At 40.3% G+C, this 21,690-nt stretch overlaps 1 protein-coding gene across 6 annotated transcripts in view; it reads left to right on the top strand.

Annotated features, from left to right (window-relative positions):
• sh3pxd2b (SH3 and PX domains 2B) overlaps nucleotides 1-21,690 on the top strand; it is a 385,135-nt gene that overhangs the window by 262,439 nt on the left and 101,006 nt on the right. For 5 of the 6 annotated variants that reach the window (XM_052014630.1, XM_052014629.1, XM_052014628.1 and 2 more), the window contains exon 4: nucleotides 20,773-20,849. The exons of the other annotated variant lie outside the window; for it this stretch is intronic. In XM_052014630.1, coding sequence (XP_051870590.1) covers nucleotides 20,773-20,849 — 77 coding nt within the window. The remainder of the gene's footprint in view (nucleotides 1-20,772; nucleotides 20,850-21,690) is intronic. 6 annotated transcript variants of the gene reach the window in all.

The raw sequence follows: 21,690 nt of genomic DNA, 5'->3' as shown, positions 1-21,690 counted from the left end.
ATTGAAATTACTCCTGTCTGCTCTGCATACAAGGCATATTTGTATGAGTTGAAATTCTCAAAAGGTACTATGTTCAATACAAGGTAAGCCGGGTCACATTTAAGCCAGATCTCAATCCAATGCTCTCTATGATTGAACTTGCGGTTCATTGTTGATTCATTTCTCCATTTGTATTATTGTTTTCATGCAATGCTTAATATTTTAATAACCCTATTCCAACACGGTTCCAGAATCAGTGTATGTTTAAAATTTGACAGTGTAACATTTTGGACTCTGCTTTCTTGATAATGTCAAAAAAAATCAATAATTATAAGAATACACAACCTGAATCATCACGAGTTCATCAGTTTCATTCAAACACTGGGTGTTGATTGCAGTAGAATTATTATGAAGGTTTTGTACACCCAGGAATATGCTGCACAGTTTGTAAATTAAACATTTATGGATGGGTTTGGCTACCAATTTGTTTCCATGATTTACTCAGTGATTTTTTTTATATACATTTTCCTTTTTCAGTGTCTCATATGTTTACATAGTCGGGACACTTCAGGAGAAATAGAAGAATTAAGTCATGGGCCTCATTTTGTTCAGCAAAAATGTAGTGCAACAAATGAAAGTAAAGAAAAAAAATATTTACCCATCAGATATTAATGACTTTCTTTGAGTGCCTGCAGATTGTATTGTGGAACAGAACTAACACGAGAAAGATGCCCTACTTATGCTTCTGTTTGGAAGGTAAAATCAGTATCATTAAAAACAATACAAAAAGAAACCAATATTTAGCATAACTGATGATCTCAGGACGTCTCAAAGGGTCCAATGGATAGTGAAAAGTGGTTAAAAAGCTGGCTGCTGTTTTCTTTGCTTCAAAGGCGTTGGATTTTGATCTTGTGAATTGTATTACTCTCTCCTTAAGCTTCGATAGCAATTTAAAAACTGAGTCTCCAGTGTTTTTGACTCAAATGTGGTCTAATTTGAACTTGTTATATTGTGTTATTAATGGAGGCATACAGGATTGAAATGATAAAATAAGAGTAATTGGGAAAAGCTAGGAGAAATCTAGTCCACTGGAGTTTAACGCCTTTAGCGTTGCATCCATTTGTCTTTTCTGATGAAAGGCCATTGACCTGAAGCACTAATTCCTTTCTTTGCCTGACCTGCTGAGTATTTCTTGCATGTTGTTTTCATTTCCAGTTAACTATTTGGATTCTGTGTAATGGCCAGAATCACCAAATGGATTTCAATTCATTATGTTAAAATTAAACCTCAATTATACTGTTTATATCCTGTAGTATATTGGGAAGTGATCCACTTGCCATCATTGTAGATCTGAAGAGTGCTGCATTAAATAATCACCAAGAGATCACCATGTGTTAATTCTTTTATTGAAGGCCAGCAGATAACTGCCATGTGTGCTTGCCTTGCATCATGAGTAATTACATCATTAACACTGTCAGTTACAACAAAATAGCTAAATGATTGTATACGAAGGAACAATTTTACAGTTCCTTAAAAATGTGGAACGTAAACATTATAGCATCTGATAATGTTAAGATTATGTGGAAGTAACAAAGGGATTTTGCCAAAAGCAATAAGGATTTGATATATAAACCGAATTTATTCTGAATTAATCAAATTGGATGGCACACCATAAAATAACTGGAAGTGTACACAGGCACCCCAAACTGATAGAGTTTGATGATTGTATTAAGTAGTTTCAGACACATGTTATGGATCACGAAATATGGCAGTGATTCAAACCAAAACATTGTGTTGCTATGCAACAGTATTGCAAAGCTGATTGCTGTCTCCTGTTTTGCTGCACTTGGTTCGCTGCTCATTTGCTTCCTTTTGTGCCGGTTAAGCACAAGCATAATTTTCTGAAACTTTGGTCTTCTTGCTCTGATGCTCTTATCCCTTGGTCTCGTTTCTGTGCTTCATAGATATTGATTGATTGTTGACTTATTTCTACATTTTGCTATAAAATGGAATTGGGCTTTGGCTAGATTGCATGGATTTTATTGTTTGTGGTTTCTGCATCTGGTGATTTATATTTCATTCCACTGTACACCAAACTCAGTGAAAGTGAATCCCTTCAGGTGTCTTAAAGTAGCATCTTGTACTTTTTCTTTAATTTTTGCATTCTTTTATTTTCCTTCCAATTGTGGTGAAAAATTTGAGCAATCTAAACCCACGCTTGGTCATGAACAGATACTTGTAGGTGGTCTAAGTCTTTAAACCTGCACTGGCATTGTGCTGGGAGCTGTCTTTTCTTTTTAAAGTAGTCACGTTTCTTGACTCTTGTGATAGCTTGAAATAAAGAACACATGTAGTGTGTACAAGGAAACCAAAGTATGGTCATTAAGATCAATTGTTGCCACTATACAACAGCTTGCATTTATGTCATGCCTTTTACTTAGAAAAGTGCCTCAAGATGCTTCAGAAGAGAAAATGAGTGTGTGCCAAGTCTTTGCGGGAATGTTAGGAGAGCTGGCCAAAAGTTTGATTGCAGTGAAATATTTAGAAAAGGCTTTGATGGATGTGGAGGAAGTTCCAAATAACAGAGCAAAAATGGCTGAAGGCGCCACTATTGAGTGGAGAGAGGAAAAGATCTGCAGAAAGCCCGAGTTTGAGAAACCTGGAGGACACCAAGACAGATGTAATACTGGACAAGGTTCTACAGATGGGGTGTAGTGAGGTTGTGGATGGAGTTATGGAAGAAGCTGGGGATTTCAAGTTCATTCTGGCAAGTATAGTCATGGGAACTTTTGTATGGAAGATATTGAAGATGGCTTTCATAGGCAGTTTGGACTGTGGTGGTTGAGAGATCAGTTTAGAAGGAATTGGGGAAATATAATCCCAATTGGTGATCACAGGGGTCTTGGTAGAGATAAATGCAAGCAATATTGTTTGGAAAGGAAGAGGGAGAATACCTGAGCAAACAAAATTAAGAATGACTTGACTAATGGGGTCAAGAAAGTTGGAAAAAGCACTGAGGCAAGGGAAGAGATTACCAGGTAAATGGTAGATTTAGGATGAATAAGAGATTGTATATTTCCAATTGGTAGACCTGAGGAGATGTACCTTACAAATGTTGTAGATGATATCAGGCACTGATACAAAGATCTCCCTGCACTCTTCTTGCTTGGTATGTTGGTGGGTGGGGTCTGTGGAAATGGGAGTTCAAGGAGATGTTGTAGGGAAACTAATGGGTAGTTCTTGAGTTGTGAATGAAAATGAGGTGGCTGGTGAACTCCAATCCTGGGACCTTCACAGTTACTCACTGCATCAGCTGAAGTATTGGAAGTCTTTTTTTTCCCCAGTCAGCAAAACTTAGGCTATGACCAGAGTAGAACCATAAAAATTGCTGGTGCTTGAGGCAAATCTCCCAATTTATCCCAGTAACACAAGAGTTGCCGCAGCTGCGCTCCAGCATGCTGTATTAATCCAAAAAGCCCACACAGAGTAGCCAATTATGCCCATGGAAACTTTCCCAGACGATGTCATCACTTGGAATCCTATTACATGCACAGAGTTGTTTAAAGATTTGAACATTGGATTGCTGAGCCAAGCTTTCTGGAGCACATATTTAGCTTCTCAAAATCTGCAATGTGTTCACTTCTACTCATCTCTCCATGTTTTCATGAACCACCATGAGATACTTGTCATTGTTGTAGGTAACGTGGCTCTGCCCTATTGCACGACACAAGCAGGAGCTGGGGCTGCACTAAGAGTTTAATCTTCGCAACATACAGCGGCTGGAGTGAACTTTCGAACCCTCAGCTGTGTCAGCAAACCACCACCCAATTTTTCCTCAAATGGAAGCAGCAACTCGAGACCAGATGAAAGTTAGAGAAAAGTTAGTTTGCTGATTTATTGAATTTGAATAATATTTATGTAATATGGTTTAATCCATACGTAAAGTAATAACAAAGGCAGCTTTAACATATTGCATCTATGTGACTTAGATTTGAGATGCAATTGCCTTGAGGCCTTGGTTGGACAAGACTATGCAGATACTCCTTCCTACGTCTCATTATATAAAGATTAATGTGGCATTCTTGATCATTTCCCTGGGAACTCATTAGCCCAGAAATGAAAACGTTTCAAAATTGTACTGTTTATGCATCTTTAAGAAATTAAATTACTTAAGTGCTTTAGTGTTGAAATTAACTATCATTGCCACCTGCAATACCCTTCAGGTTCTCTGTAGAATGGGCCTGCAGTGAGATGACCATGATGTGTATTATACATTTTTCTAATTGATTTTAATTCCTTTACCCTCTTCTCTGACACTCCCTTCTTATTTTGGGTATCCTGTATGTTATTAGCCATTGGGCCTGTCTTTCTGATTTTAAAAAAAAAATGCATGGGTTGGACCCGTTGGGATGGTGACCCATGGCAACCTTCAGAGTCCAGGGCAGTACTGTCTTTGTTCCCTTGCAGGCATGCTGGATGTCCGGTCCTGTGATTGATAGAACACTTCTCTGATACCGTGGCTGTTCGACTAGCAAAAAAAGTTACTGTTTGTAAAGTGAATTTGCAAATGAGCGTCTTCCCTTATGTCCTAGACAATAATGATACATCATTAAAAACAGATTATCTACTCATTATCATATTTCTGTTGGTAAGGGCTTAGAATGCACTAAGTTGACTGCCACAATTCCTAGACAACAAGTGACAACATCTCAAAAAGCACTTTGACTATAACATTTTAGGATAGCTTGACATGTTCAAAAATGCAACGTAAATGCAAGGTTTTCCTTTTTTTTGATGATCTCTGAAATAAATATACCACATATGGTTCTAATTGTTAGTTTTGCTTTGGAGTAAACTCATCATAATAGTTAGTGATCCTGCAGCCACAGCTGGCTGAGTCTTATATTAGTCCCAGTGCTGTTTGAGGTAAGCCTTTCCTTGAGAGCCATGAAAGTGATTTAGAGAGAGTAAAGCTTGTAAATATTTTACCAGTTAAATATTATATAATAGTAATTAAACTCTTGTTCCAGAGACTTCATGTCACTATAACCAAAAGTAATCCAAAGACCTAGCCAGACTATCCATGCAGGAATGTTAGCTCTCCCCAGTTGTGATGGTTATCAGAACGGTTACATATTTCCATTAACATTCACCCTAAATGTTAATTCAGCTGCAGATTGGGGAGTTGAGGGGCACAATTGGTTTCTATTAAGAGTTAACCTTCGTGTGTTGCCAGAAAAGCTTTTGCAGTAAAATATTCCAATCTTCTTTCCAGAGTAACACCTAGTAAATCCCTGAGAAATCAGACTTTATGAAAATAGTGTTGTTCTTGCTTTTTTTTTCACCCCCCTCCATCTCCTTTATTATCCCTTGTTCCTCTCTGAATAAGTTCCAGATTTATCCTGGTGACACTAAAGTTTATTTCAGTAACAGCTGCTCACCAGTGTTCTGTAGTAATCCAAAACGTCCACGCAGAATTCCAGTGACAAAGCTGCACGCAGCTCTTCTTCTGCCTGTGGAATGCTTCCCAGACAATGGAGTCCAGCTACTTGTTCAGGGATATTTAAACACTAAATTGCTGAACCAGACTTGCAGGAGAACGTTGCAACAAGCAATCTGCTGAAGGAACTCAGAGGGTCGAGCAGCATCTGTGGGGGAAAGGAACTGTCGACATTTTGGATGGAAACCTTGCATCAGGACTGCTCCCCCTCCATTATAGGAATATGTTGCTTGTTTGCATGTGACTTTACAGTGACCAAGTGCACTCTAGTATCTTGCCCAAGGGTCCATGCTTCATTAGTGTCCTGTGACCGGGAGTGTCAGAAAGCTATTCAACCACAGGAGTCTTCCTAGCCCAGCCCAATTACACTCTCATTCAGTGTCATTTTCAAAGGAATTCTTGATGAATATCTGTCAATAATAGAAAAAATCTTTGTAGAATCATTAATGCAGCAGAATTACCCAAGATGGGTTATATGTGAGTTATCAGGCGATGAGCAACATCATTTTTAATTTTTACCTTCCCATGTGCTAGCCTTGCAGAAGCCAATAACAGTTCTCCTACTGACACCCCTGCTGAGGTTAGCTCACTCAGCAAAGCCTTGAGATTTAACCAAAGACCTCCAGTTTCGGTTAATTACTTCCTAATTTACCATCTGAGATGATGAAGTTAAAAGAAAGATACTTGTGATTATAGTTTTAGATTTCTTGGGTGAGTGATCTTGTGTGAGAGATTTGAAGGGAAGTGTGCTGTGCTGAAAAACAACTGGTTGTGCATTTATTGATGAGCTCTCATTATTAGTATCATGCAGCTACAAGCTCCAACTGTCTGTTGCTATCTTCCTTTTGGTGTTTCTTTCACTGTACATACATATTGGAACATGCGTTTAACCCCGTGTTAATTTACAGAGGCAAGACAGCAAAAATGCATACATAAGAGTTGAGCATCTCAACATCTTGAGATGGCAGACATCCCAAAAAGACACTAGGTTCTCACGCTTCCACCCAGGAACCTTAGTCCAGCTTTCCATTTATGGAGACATCCTGATATCAATTATATTGCCTATCAAATATGAATTTGAAGTAATTATGGCGATTCAGTAGAAGTTCCCAGCAATATTATTGTAAAGCTTTGGCAAAGGCCACTGAGTCAGTTTCTGTTGGCTTGTGAATCCTGCTTTGTGCCTGGGATTTACAGAAAGTGACAGAGTCCAAAAGAAGTAAAGAACCAGAGCCAAACAGGTCATAACAGGACTGGAAATAAAATTACATGGAACATAGAACATTACAGCACAGAACAGGCCCTTTGGCCCACAATGTTGTGCCAACATAGCTATTCCCTCCTACCTACAGAATGCCCATATCCCTCTATTTTCCTCTCATTCATGTGCCCATCCAAGACCCTCTTAAAAGCCGCCAATGAATTTGCCTCCACCACCCTATCAGGCAATGCATTCCAGGCATCCACCACTCTCTGAGTTTTTAAAAAAAAGCATACCCCTCACGTCTGTTCTGAACCTACACCCTCTCACCTTAAATGCATGCCCTCTCGTATTGGATCGCTCAATAATGGGAAAAATATATTGGTTGTCCACCCTATCTATGCCCCTCATAATTTGATACACTTCCACCAGATCACCCCTCAGCCTCTGCCGCTCCAGAGAAAAGAGCCCAAGTTTGTCCAGCCTCTCCTGATAGCACATGCCCTCTAATCCAGGCAGCATCCTAGTAAACCTCCTTTGCACCCTCTCTAAAGCCTCAACATCCTTCCTATGGTGAGGTGGCCAGAATTGCACGCAATACTCTAAGTGAGTCCTAACCAGAGTTCTATAGAGATGCATCATAACTTCTTGACTCCTATATACTCAATACCTTGATTTAATAAATGCAATAATTCCATAAGTCTTCTTAACCACCCTGTCTACCTGTGTAGCCACTTTCAATGAGCCATGGACTTGCACCCCAAGGTCTCTGCTCCTCAACACTGTTAAGGGTCTTGCCCTTAAGAATGTACTGCCTCTTGACATTAGTCCTACCAAGGTGCAACACCTCACATTTATCTGGGTTAAACTCCATCTGCCATTTCTCTGCCCACATCTGCAACTGATGTATATCACGCTGTATCTGTCGCCAGTCTTCTACACTATTCACAACTCCACCAATCTTGGTATTGTCTGCAAACTTACTAACCCACTCATCAACATACTCATCCAGGCCATTTATGTACGTCACAAACAGCAGAGGTCCCAGTACAGATCCCTGCAGAACACTACTACTCACAGGCCTCCAGCCCAAATAAGTCCCTTCAACTACCACCCTCTGTCTTCTACAGGCAAGCCAGTTCTGGATCCATACAGCCAATTCTCCACTGACCCCATGCATCCAAACTTTCTCGATTAACCTATTATGTGGGACCTTGTCAAATGCCTAACTGAAGTCCATATAGATGACATCCACAGCTCTACCTTCATCAATCTCTTTCGTCACCCTGTCAAAAAACTCAACCAGGTTAGCAAGACACGACTTGCCCCGCACAAAGCCATGTTGGCTTTCCCTAATCAAGCCATTGGATTCCAGATGCTCGGATATTCTATCTCTAAGAATTTTCTCCAGCAATTTCCCTGCAACTGACGTGAGACTCACCAGTCTATAGTTCCCCGGATTTTCCCTTGTTCCTTTCTTAAATAGAGGAACAACATTAGCCACTCGCCAGTCCTCCGGGACCCCACCCGTGGTCAAAAAGGACACAAAGATACTGGTCAATGCCCCAGCAATTTCCTTTCTTGCCTCCCTCAGTAACCTGGGGTATATCCCATCGGGCCCCGGGGACTTATCCACCTTAATACTGTTTAGGAGATCGAACACTACCTCCTCCTTGACCGCTAAATGCCCTAACGTGTTTCCGCCCTCAGTTCCAATTTCTGCGTCCTGCATGTCCCTTTCCTGGGTAAATACTGAAGAGAAATACTCATTTAGAACCTCACCCACATCCTCTGCATCCAAAGTGGACCTACCCTTTCCCTCGTTATCCTCTTATTTCTGACATAGGTATAGAATGCCTTTGGATTCTCTTTAATCCTACTTGCTAAGGACTTTTCATGGCCCCTCCTGGCTTCCCTAATTCTTTTCTTGAGTTCATTTCTAGCTTCTCTATAGTCCTCACGTGCTCTGTCTGATCCTAACTTCCGAAGATCTAAATACTTGTCCTTTTTTTTTTGTTGTTCAGAATTGTTCAGAAGTAGGACGTGGCTAGGAAAAGAACAGCTTGGTGATAGAAATATCTGACTGAAGCTTTGTGAGTTGTGAATAGGTGTTTGATGGATCCCTTGTGCCCACAGTGGTAAATCTGCAAAAATAGCAACTCTGGTGCAACTGTTTGTAGTTCTAAGAAAACATGTTGTCTCAAATTTTCCTGGAAAGCAAATACTTTGAGATAGCATAATTTGCATTGGTTTCTGTGCCAATTTCCAGAGGAATTCACTTGATTACATTATGATGTAAAAACTGGTATGAAATGATTGGGAATGCAAATCTGTTTAGATAAAGTAATTTAGAAGCTATTTAAAAATTTTACATTCTGAATAAGAGACAATAGCTTACTGCACTGGAAATTCTTCCACAGTGGGAAAGGCATGTTGAACTGGCAGTGGGTTTTGGGCCGACACGTCTGTTTTGTGAGAGGTGGGCAGGTATGGTAGTGTAGCGGTTAGTGTAACGCTTTACAGCGCCAGTGACCCGGGTTCAATTCTAGCTGCTGTCTGTGAGGAGTTTGTACATTCTCCCCGTGTCTGCTTGTGTTCCCTCCAGGTGCTCTGGTTTCCTCCCACTTTCCAAAAGACGTACAGGTTAGGAAGTTGTGGGCTTGCTTTGTTGGTGCCGGAAGTGTGGCGACACTTGCGGGCTGCCCCCAGAACACTATGCAAAGGATGCATCTCACTGTGTTTCAATGTACATGTGACTAATAAAGATATCTTATATAAAAAAAAGAAATGCCATTGAACACATGTTGGAGAGGGACCTGCAGTGGTGAGAGAGTTGGACCATTGGTCAAGGGAGGGAGCCTTGGAACCAGGATGATCAGGTTTTGTCAGGGAAGGATTGGGATTCTGATTGCTTGGAGGTGCGTCAGGATGAGATCTAGTGATGTGGGTGAAATCAGCCTGGGGGATGGTAGTGAAGACTTGAGGGAAAAACCAACGAGGATGAGGTCATAGTGGTCCACCCTCTTGAACCTAGTCTCTCAGGACCTTTGGGGACTGTTGCAAAAGATGGAGTAAATATCTTGCAGTGATTATTTTTCCAGTTAAATTTTATCATGCAGCATGTGTAAGCAATTTACAGCGTGATGGGACTTCTAGGCTATTATGCGTATATATATTACTACTTAGTGGACTGTCTTGTAAAAATCCGCTAACTTGAATGTGTGGAGTGTGAAATGAAGCACTAACATTCCTCCAGAGCACCAGTGCTCATCTTTTAGTGGTCCAGTTAGAACAGTGAAAGCTTTCATAATAAGGCTTTGGTTAAATTGTGTTAAATCAGAGTTACAGTAAAACTCTGATAATCCAGCACACTCAGGACTTCGATGGTACGGAATTGGTAGATTTTCAAGACTATTCGATGTTATTTCTACTATTAACACAATACATTTTAATTCATCTTTTTTAGATGTTGTGCAGTATTATCATAAATTTTCCAGTGAATCCGGTAAGTTGAAAGGGAGCCCTGGTGAGTGGGAATTGGGGCCCCAGTGAGTGGGAAGGGAGCATGGGGACCGGGGCCCTGGAGAGTGAAAAGGCCAACATCACCTGGTGAGCCAGATGCTGAATCACGGGTATTTCTGAATATCCAGATAGTGGATTATCAGTATTTATTTACTCAGTGGAGATCCCTAACATCCTAACATGGGCAATAGTGAGTAACCTATTTCTCATTTAGCATTACGTGATCAGCTGATTGGGTTCATTTGCAAAGATTAAGTTGCATACTTTTCCCTGGTTGTCAAATTTGGGCAGATTCCTACACTTCTGTCAAAAAGCCCTTGTTGACAACATTAAAACCTGATGTTCTATTCAGAATGACTTTATGCCAGATATACAACTTCAGACTCCTAAACCCTCTTGGAGGATGAATAAAATACTCTTTCTGTGAGGAATGGCCAAAGAAGCTTTGATGAATCAGATCTCGAGTGTGCAGAATCTTGATAGAAATAGCCCAGCTATACCACTAGATCAGTTGTAGGGTATTTTGTTAGGGTATTTATAATGCAATAAATCTATTCTGATCTCCCAGATAGATAACCCTTGGTGCTGTGGTGATCTTAAAACTCCTTCAGTTCTGCAGTGGCAATTCTATGCTCAGAAATAGGACTACAGAGTTTTTTTTAACTACTGTGAAGTAAAACCTGTTAAATTTGCAAAGGGTGTGCAGTTTCTGGTGAATCACAGCAAAAGATTTTTTTAGTTATTTTGTGTGGAAGCAGTTAAGTGGTCAGCTCCCCGTTGGATGACTTGCCTGCTTTCTCAGAGGAAGGCTGCAGTGCACTGTAATGCTGAGTAGTACCAAGACAAGCTGAGGAAATCAAAAAATATGCTCTGTGGCTCCGGAAAAGGAAATCCTTCAGGATTTTCTTTTGAATGGAAAGTTGCCTTGTGTGGTCTTGGCCCTATGACATGGCACGTTTGCATCTCAAGCTCAGATTGTTAAAATTCTGTCATGGCAACAGGATGCGTGGTTTCTATGAAGTGTCTCACAGAACCTCCAGTGTGAAACCCTTTTGCTCCATAATCATTTGCAAGATTTGGGCCACACCAAAGGATGTAGGATGTGAATCAGATTTTTCAGATAATTGCATAACTCATCTGTTTGAGCGCCTAAGTATCCGCAGCTGCAGATATTTAGATTTCTGGCCATCTGACAAGGCTTTCCGTTGAATGGATAGGCTCTTCAGTCTGTGGCAACATTGACCTAAGCGCATATATATTTAGGTGATTATTATGCTTGCATTTGTATAATGCCATAACCACCCTGGACATTTAACTTTAGAGCTGTCTTTGGAGCCATCTGAGTTCTTGTGGTCTTCAGTTTGTTTTGTCTGTTGGATAAGGAGCAATGGGAACTGCACCAAGATTTTTGTTGGAGAGCTGTACATTTTGCTGGAATACAGTTATTATTGTAGTTGCAGTTAATGTAGCTCTAAAAACTTTTTTCAGATTGGTTTTATTTTGTAAAATTTTAGGACTCCTAAGGGATAAGTTTCAAAAGCAAGATTATATTCATCAGGTTGAAGATGTAAATGAATACTTTTTCAGGCACTCAATATTAAGCATTCATAAGTCAATTATTCTGAGTGCAAGGAATGAACAGTACCAAATAAGCCAGGATGTCAGCCAGCAGTCAAACTTTACAGTGGCAGAAAAAAAGTTCTTTGCAAACTACAGGCTCAAAAATGCAGGATGCAGAAGAGTTATTCTGTTTGATGGTTTCATTCAGTCTTCCCATTACTACTCCATCATTATGCAAACATTAATTATAGCAAGATTGATCTAAGCATTAGCTTGTACATTGCAGTATAGAATAAAACAGGACACTGAATAAAGATTTATCATGGAACCATAGAACAGAATCTTGGATTCATTTGTAGCACAGAAGGAAGCCCATCTATCGGTGTTATAGAGCAATCCGGTCAGTCCCATTTCCCTGCTCTTTTCCCATAATCCTGCAAATTATTTAACCTCAAGTTCTTATCCAATTTGACAGCTGTGTTTAACTTTTGCTTCCTGCATCTTTACGGATAGTGAGTTCCAGATCCCAACCCCTTTCCCTGCTATGTTCACTGGCTCTTGCTACTACACTTGCCTTGTCTCCAGAGCTCCTTATCCCCTTGCTGCCACCATCCCTGCTCGTTTCAAAAGTGATCACGTCTCCCTCTGGTTAATGAGGTGACAAAGTTATTGACCTGAGCAATAAATATGTTTGTCTCCCCACATATGCTGTTTTTATTTCAGATTTCCAGCATCTGCAGATTTTTGTTTTTGGGTTAAATACTTATTTTGTTGGCTATCTTATTGTTAATGAGAAGGTTTCACTTTCTTGTTTGACTGCTCTCTTACCAGATTATCATTAAGGGAACTTCTTACAGTAATATTTTGTGTTGGTAATCATTTACTTATTCCAGTTTTTCGTCCCTCACCGTCTTTGGAACAAATTTTGCATGTCTATCATCACCCAAAGGAAGTACTACTTTCAATTGTTGAGATTTGTTGAGCTCAGTTTTCCTCTTCACTTGTTGCTTCATTTGGGGTAATTAGTACTCTTCCTGTCAGCCTAGACCATTCAATTAATACAACAGAGGCATGAATATTATAGTTGCTTTAATATATGAAACAGTCCCTGAAAATTTGCCGTGTGCGGCAGTGGGTGTCAAATCAAAATGTCTTCACAATACTGAAACAAGGATGAGATTGTTTTAAATAGGTCAGCTCACCAGCTCTGACTTACACATGATGGCAAAAAGTATTTATTGGCAACAACTGTGACTTACTGTAACTTTAATCTCTAGTAAGTAGAAATGTGCTTCTGCCTGCCAGCATTTCTCGGTTTCATGAAGTAAACTAAGACCACCACACCAAACAAGACCATACTAGTAGATTAGTTCCTGGAATGCTGGATTTACTTTGCTGTATGCCAGCCACAGCCCTGAAAAACTTGTTGATGCATGATTTTTTTGTAATGAAAAGCATTTGAAGAGTACAGTTGAGATTCGCACTTTGTGCATTTTCAACTGCTGGACATTTGCATCTTTTTGTTTGATTAGACCACTCATATAAACTTGTTGTCTTTCTGTTTGGTTTCAGAAATACATTGGCAGCGTGTAAATTTGCTTTAGCTAGTGTCAAAGCCACCTTGACCAGAGTGCACCAAACAGACATTTATTCCTGATGGTTTTGACATTATGGTAGTGTTGATGCATATGCAGAGCTAAAAACTCAGTTTGATTCCACAAATTTATTTTTCTGTTTAACTCCGTAAGCAAAAGTTTATTGTTATAGAAGAGGCATGTTATTTGTTGTGCAGCCTTTATACTTTTTATTTTAAATGAGCAATTGCACATGAGGAATATGCCAGTTAATTTAGCTTGGCTGAAATTTGTCAAAGTGGCACCAGCTGGCTAATTCCAAAGTGCTGCCTATGCAGTTGAGTCATATTAGCTGTGACACAGAGGTCTGTTCATCCCTGCTGGTTATTTTATTAAAACTATAAATATGCACTATTTAAAAAAAAATAAACATTGGAATGAAACATTTCTAAGGTTATGTGTGACTTTGCCAATTGGAGTGATTGCTGTGAAAATGCTATGTATTATAGATTTCCCTTGCATTTGTCTTTGCCAGTTTTATTCTGCTCTTTTCTCTCTAGAGAGTGCTGGCTGCTGCCCGAATACAGTTCCATGAGCACTGGTTTCTCTCAAGTACATCGCCAAGTAGCTGCCTGTAATCTGTTAGCAGACACACTGAGTATTGGTAACAATTCAGTGGTGGAGAAAACCTGATCTAATCCCAGTTCTGTTCATTCCCCTACATCCACAAGTGAACTTTCCAGTATGAGTCACTGGGAATCAAACAGGAGAAGGGATCATTGCTAACTTTTTCCCACTGCTTGCTTCAGAGACCCAAGGATCACTTGCATTGTCTGAAGTGCTGCTTCTGTTTATTCTTAATTGTGAAAATGAATGCTTTAATGAACTCTGGTCTGAAGCTAGAAATTGTTCAATGAAGTTTTCAAGTAGAGGACGGGGGAAAAAAATTGAGATTGGTTTGTTTCTGTGGAGGTGAGTGTTTGTCCACAGAACACTTCGGAAGCACCTGGCAGGTTAGTCAGCATCTGTGTCGCAAATAAATTGGTCAATGTTTCGGGTATAACCCATCTGAATCATCATCATAATACTTTGAAAAAGGTTTAGATTGTTTTAATTAGATCAACTTCATCAGTTCAGACTTAAAAATTACACATGACATAAGCATCTCCAAAAACCATCACTCCCTCAAGGATGCATGGAAGAGAGCTGATAGGTACGCAGACGTTCATTAAGGAGATGAAGAGGCAACTGTGTTGTGTTGCAAATTGATCTCCAAGTATCCCCTCAAGGAACTATGTATCACTGTTTCCCTCTACATCACATCCCTCCACAACTATCTCTCCTCTCACTGTTAGAGGCCATGTGTTTTGTTATTTTTCCCCATAAATGCCTCTACAACTACACAACCTGCTTAAAATCCACCTTCATAACCAAGCTTTTAGCCTTTTGAGTTCAGTATCCTTTATTCTGATTGTGTTTCGGGGAGTGCACGCCTGTCTCACCAGAGGGGGTGGCATGTGGTTCATTGGCAGGAGTAAGTAGACCTTGGACACATTAACTTTGACTGCAGTCCACATGAAGTCTCATAGCATTAGGTCAAACGTAAGTAAGAAAACCTGCTCCCGATAACCACCTACCATCCTTCTTTCCTCAGCTGATGAATCAGTGCTCTTCCATGATGAACATCACTTGAAGGAATGCTTTACATAGCAAGGAGACAGAATGTGCTCTGGGACTGGGTCTGCAGTGGGAAATGAGGGATAGACCTACTTGACCTCGTCCTCACTACTTTTAACTGTGGCAGATCCATGATAATGTTGGTAGAGGTTACCACGGCACAATCTTTTGTGGAAGCAAAGTCCTTTGTTCACACCAAAGACACCCCTGTTGTGTGGGGTGGCACTATAATCATGCTGAATAGGGTAGACTCCAATCTGACAGCTCAAGGCTGCGTATCCATGAAGGGCTGCGGACCATCGATAACTGGAGGAATATACACTACCACAATCTGTGACTTCAGATCCTGGCATTGAGCATAGAGGCAAACAGCAAGGACTGGGCCCTTTGGCCCATTGTGTCCATGCCAACCTTTTTGCCCCTATATAGTAATTCCATTTGCCTGCATTAGGACTGAATCCTTCACTCCAACAACACTATCAGGCTTGGGGGATTAACCCTGGTTCAATGAAGAGTGCAGGAGGGCTTGTTGGGAACAGCAAGGCAATCTCTGAAAGTGAGGTGGCAACCTAGTGAAACTGTAACACAGGACAACATATGTGCTGAACAATGGACAGTCTATGTTTTGGATTGAGGCCCTTCATCTGGACTCAGTCAAATGTTGCCTTGGTATTAAGTGCAGTCAATTTCACCTCGCTCCTGAAATTCATCTCTTTGTCCAAGTGTGAATCAAGGCTGCAATGAGGTTTGGAACCTAGCGGTGAGTAAGTATCATTTAATAGCACTGTTACTGACGCCTTTCTTTTTTGTTGATGACTAAAGGAATGGTGATGGTGCAGTGATTAAATGGATTGGATTTTTCTTGCCTTTTGGAGAGATTTCTTAGGGCATTATTGTTTGTTAAATTAAATGGCAGTCTTGCAGGACATGGGAGCTATATGGAAAACTGTTCACATTTAACTGTGGGTTTTGTTTTACTATTGTTGTTGTCAACTTCCAGCAAAGTGCAAGACAACAGGATTTATTTCCTGTGATTCAGGCTCAGCAGGGAGCACCTGGGTCAGTGGCTGTTTGTTTATTCCTCCAGAGTGCAGTGATATGATGTGTAAAAAAAAACTTGTGTTACCAATGACCTATGCCACTGGGATGATGTTTTTATTACCTCTTTAAGCAATGCATTCTGCTATTGATCAGAATCTGAGTGTTGTGCTCCTGAAGCCTTGTGGTTTGATCACTTGTTTGACATTATTTATGCAAATGAATGCATAAATAATTTTCTAAACATACGGAGGTCTCTGTGACAGTGGTTCAGCACTATTTTACCGTATTAGGGATCATAAGTAAGCACGGATGCCGAGAGTTAAATGGTTTATCAATTAATTAGATACTTTGTGTTTTAGGTGATCGAATTATTGGTTTTAGTCATTGCAAACAATATAGAACTCCAGCAGAACTATCAGGTTGATTTTTCAAGTCTTGCTGTATCTCAGTTAGATAATGTGCATATTCTCTGCTAATTTGAAACGTGTGAACTTGAAAATCTTTTGGGGGAATACCTAATTAAAGTTATGTTTAGCATTAGTATACAAGTTTCAGGGATGTCATCGCATAAAAATTTCAAATTTTGATGTATAGATGTGCATAACCCATCCCAGCTTTTTGTTCTGTACTGAGCTGGAAGTATTCCATTGGGATTGAAGTTGGCATGAAATAAAGAATAAGTAATTATTCACTTTCCTAAATATACAGTGCCTAAATACACAGTAGCTACTTATTGCCTTATCAAGATTTAAAAAGTTATCATCAGAAAATATGTTACTCTTTCACTGTTGGTAGCTCAAATCAGCATCAGGTACTTCCGGGACACCGTGAGGCATCCCTGTTGAGAAGTAGACTCAAATTCCTTTTGCTCTGACATGGTCTTATTAGCAAGCTTGAGATTTGTTTTTAAGTATATCATTCATTTTCTGGGAGCTGGGGGTCGCTTGCAAGTTCAGAATTCAGTCCATCCGCAATTGTGCTTAAGATGATGGTGGTGAGCTGCTGCCTTTAACAGCAGTCCTTCTGGTGAAGGTACTCCCACAGTGCCGTTGGGTAGGAAGATCAGGATGATGAAGGACCGGCAGTATAATTCCAAGGGATGATGAAGTTCCACTTTGAGAGGAACCTGCAGATAAAGGTGTTCCCATACAGCTGCTGCTCGTTCTTGGTGATAGAGGTCATGGGTTTGGGGGGGTGGGGGGGGTGGCGCTGCCAGAATAGCCTGGTGCAAATAATTGCAGTTCATCTCTAAATACTACATAGAGCAGCCACTGTGTACCAGTGCTGAAGGGAATGAATGCTTAGGTTGTTGGGTAGGCTGTCGGTCAAGCAGGCTGCTTTGTTCTGGATGGTGTCAAATGTGTTGAGTGTTATTTGAGCTGCATTCAACCAGTCCAGTGGAGAGTATTCCATCACACCCTTGACTGTGCTTTGTATATGGTGGAAGGAGGTGAGTCACTTGCCTCAAGATACCTAACCTCTGAACCACACTTATGGCCGTCATATTTATGTGGCTGGTCTATTGTGTTTCTGGTCAATGGTCAACCCCCTGGCCCCACTCCCTCCTACCCCAGGATGATAATGGTGGGGGGCATTTTGTGTTAATATTTTCCACTTTGCAGTTCGTTATCCTTATGGCGTTGCTGAATGAAATGAGCACTTTAGCATCATTTCCACAATGTGACTATTTTTGCGGTATGGAATCAAGGTACATGGGGACAGAGATGGCAAAGTATCTTAAAGTAGAAGAACGATCATGATATTATTGAATGGTGGACATGGCTTGTCAATTTCACACTGTAATGATACACCTTTGTAATTTCATCCCTTTCCTCATGATTTATTTTCCTTTGCAACACCTTGCCATGTCTTACACCTTAAACATGGACATTTGGGTATGCACAAAGTATATGAGAATGTGCTGGCTGCAATTAAATTTTATCTTTTGTAAGCCAGCTAACACATTTTACAGTTCTCAAACAGCTCTCAAAAGATATCAGGGTCATGTTCTTCGAGTAATTTCTTGCTTGAAAGGAGTACTCCAGCAGTAATTGGGAGGGAGAAAGTGGCAACAAAATAAGGCTAAATGTAGAATTCTCAATCATTCTGTTGTGCATCGAGCAGGAGAGAGAGTCTGCACACAATACTAGTGAAAGAGCATTTAATCAGATTCATTCAGGCATAACTGTCAATTAAAGGGAATTACCAGTATCAGCCAGCTTGCACAGGCAGTGCATTCTTTCCAGCCATGGATTCCCAGTATTTTCAGTCTAGCCTGTATAGGCTGGCTGGGTAGTGGTTGAATTTGCCAATCAAGGAGAACCATCTTGGAGTAACCTCCTTTAATTAGAATAGGTACTAATCTAAGTGACGTTGGAACTTCACAACACACATCAGACCTGAGTAATCACACAACCAATCAAAGAGAGCAAAGTTCTCGGGCTATGCTATACATCTGATCAAGGCTCGTGGTGAGCACCTAAGTAATTGACAGAAAGAGAAGGATTGATAAACATCTGAACACCTCCATCATGTGTGTAAGAGCTAAAGCATGTTCAGCCAAATGCTTCGAATGTGTTCTGCTCAAACTGCTGTTAAGGGCTCCATTATTATTGATGCCAGTTAATTGACATTAAGCATCTTGATGTAATTTCCACATGGAAGAGAATTGAAGCAGACAATATCTCTGTTTCAATGCCGAAGGCCATTGCAACAGGAACAGCCTTCCCAAAGTCAAGGAACAGTGGTAAAACTGTAACACCGCTCGTCAATGTGGAGAACTGCTCAAGAAAATCCTCTCCAGAATCAATTGTGAATTATTACTGCCACTCATTAGGACTGATACCCAGAAACCAATAACACTTGGCTCCAGATCTCTCCATTGTCTTCAATTAAACATGTATTAGAGTCATTGAGCAATGCAGCATGGAAACAGGCTCTTCAGCCCACTGTGTTTATGCTGGTGATCAAGTACCTATCTCTATCAATATCGTGGGCTGAAGGGCCTGTACCTGAGCTGTACTGTTCTATATTCTGTTAATCCCATTTTCCATAACTTTGCCTGTAGCCTTCTGTGTCATTGTTTCAAATCCTATTGTAAATATTTCTTGAATGTTGTGAGAGTATCTGCCTCTCATCCCCCTCAGGCAGCGAGTTCTAGATTTCAACTTCCCTTGGGTGCAGATGTTCTTCCCCAAGTCCCCTCTAAATCTCTTCCCTCATACCTTAAACCCATGCCCTCTGATTATAGGCACTGTTGATAAGCTGAAGAGTTTCTGACTGTCTACCCTAATAATTTGTACCTCTGTCAGGTTACCTCCTCAGCTTCCTCTGCTCCACGGAAAACAAAACCAGCCTATCCAGTCCAAGTTTATTGTCATGGTACATATCCAGGGTATAACTGCCATGAAAGTTAGCTTTTTGCAGCTGCAGCACAGTACATTATCACAGTACAGCACAGTGTCTCCTCGTAACTGAAATGTTCCACCCAGGCAACATTCTGATGAATCTTCTCCAGTGGAATCACATTCTCCTTAGAGTGTGGTGACCAGAACTGCCCACCATACTCTAGCTGTGGCCTAACTAACATTTTATGCAGTTGTACCACAATCTTCCTGCTCTTCTTTTCTGAAGGCATGTAGCCTGAATGCCTTTTAATCCATTTATCTCCATTTGTTTTTGCCTTTGGGAATCCTTGGACATGTACATCAAGGCCCCTCTGTTCCTCAGTACTAATTAGGGTCCTACCATTTATTGTATATGTTCTAGCAATATTGGTTCTCCCAAAATACACCACCTCACCTTTTTCAGGATTAAATTTTGTTACCATTTCTCTGCCCATCTGATCAACTCAAGCCATAGACTACCCTCCTCACTATCAACAACACAGCTAACTATTGTGTCATCTGCAGACATACTAATCATTCACAATCACATCCAGATTGACAAATGGTAAGGTGGCGAGGAAGTGACGATAGATTCCTCTGATGTAACAAAGTACAATGTTAGAGGAAAATAGATGTTGAAACACTCATACTTTCTGACAAAGTGAATCAGGAAGTGCTTAGCCATAAGCAGTGAATTGTCCCTTTCAGAGAACTTTCTTACCCATGGGTGGAAGAGAAAACAGCGATGTATCTTCAGCATACTCTCATTTGGTGTTGACATAGAATATTCAAAATGAATTAAATAGTTTGTGTGCATGATCTCATGTTTTATTCATTATAGTTCTTTGTTTTCAGATGCCCCCTCCTCTACCTCACCTATGTAACTATCTTACAAGAAGGTAAATGGCTCTTTAAAGAGTATTAGCTACAAATATTTTTGTTGTATTGAGCATTTGGTCATTTGAAACCATAAAGTAATTGAGTCACAGAGCACAGAAACAGACCATTTGGTCCACTATGTCCATGTTGACCAGGGGGCATCCATCATTTATTGGATATCCATTAAACAACAAAATTATTTTGCTCAGACAATGACGTTTCTAGCAAATATTTTTCAAGTAGGGATGGACAAGGATTTAAATACATTTTGCATGAGTGGATCAGTATGCAGCTATTCCCAATGTAAACATGTAAGAATTTAAACCTATGACTTCTTAAATTAAGTATGTTGATGCCAAGAATAGGTGCTCTTTGCTCCTAACCTACAGGATATGAGTAAGAGCTGTTTAGACATGCCATTTGCTGAAACAGTGCTGTCTGTTCATATTGCAGGTAAAATCCTCTTCCGACGAAGTCACATCAGGGATGTTGCAGTAAAACGGTTGAAGCCAATAGATGAATACTGCAGGGTAAGTCCCAGCCAACCTCTGGAGAAGAAACTGAAGATCTTGAGTTAATTTCTTTTTTGCCATCTTTGAGACAAGAGTTTGTTTATGTAGTCAAACTAGAGTTGAGTCATAGTAGGTGGTAGACAGGAAAGTACAATAGTAGAGTTCTGTCTAAAATCGTGAATATGCCAAGCCTGTCCCAAAGATATTCTAATGTACTCATGTAATCAGTTACTTCCATTAAAAACTACAGTTTCATAAATATCAAGGGGGTTTTGTTTCTGGATATTAAAGCAGAAAAAGAGAAAATAGGTAATTCAGTTGTAGACTAAACTTGTCCACATTTCATGGAGTTTACTTTTCCTCTACTTTACGGTGAAGATGCTAATTTCTGAATGAAAATAACAGTACAACTCATGTCATCTGAATTGCTGGGGCAGCAGTCAAAGGATTTCTTGCAAGCACAGTCACCTAAATCTGCTACCTCAGTACAAATGTATAACAAATAAGAAATGCACCTGATTAAAAGTGTTTAATTCACTATCAAGAAATAAAAACTATCATGAAGCTAATCAACCTGAATGCTGCATTTGACACAGTATTCAACGATGCCTCTCCTTTGACGTTCATGTTGATGGGACTGACCTCTTGTTCCATTCTTTATCTGTTTGGCCAGAACCAGGGAGCTGCAGACCCTGCTTTCCCTTCTCATTCTGTGCCATCATGAGGATCTGTTCTTGGTTCTCATCTGCATGCATCTGCCAATGTCATCATCTCAAACACAATGTCAAGTTTCACATTCTGGCACCACACATCTCTCACCACTGTCTTTCTTGATCCCTGCGTGATCACACTGCTTGTT

The sequence above is a fragment of the Pristis pectinata genome, chromosome 4 (genome assembly GCF_009764475.1).
Source record: "Pristis pectinata isolate sPriPec2 chromosome 4, sPriPec2.1.pri, whole genome shotgun sequence".
NCBI classification, from domain to species: Eukaryota; Metazoa; Chordata; class Chondrichthyes; order Rhinopristiformes; family Pristidae; genus Pristis; species Pristis pectinata.
Note: the sequence above shows the minus strand (reverse complement) of the source record. Positions and strands in the feature narration are given on the sequence as shown.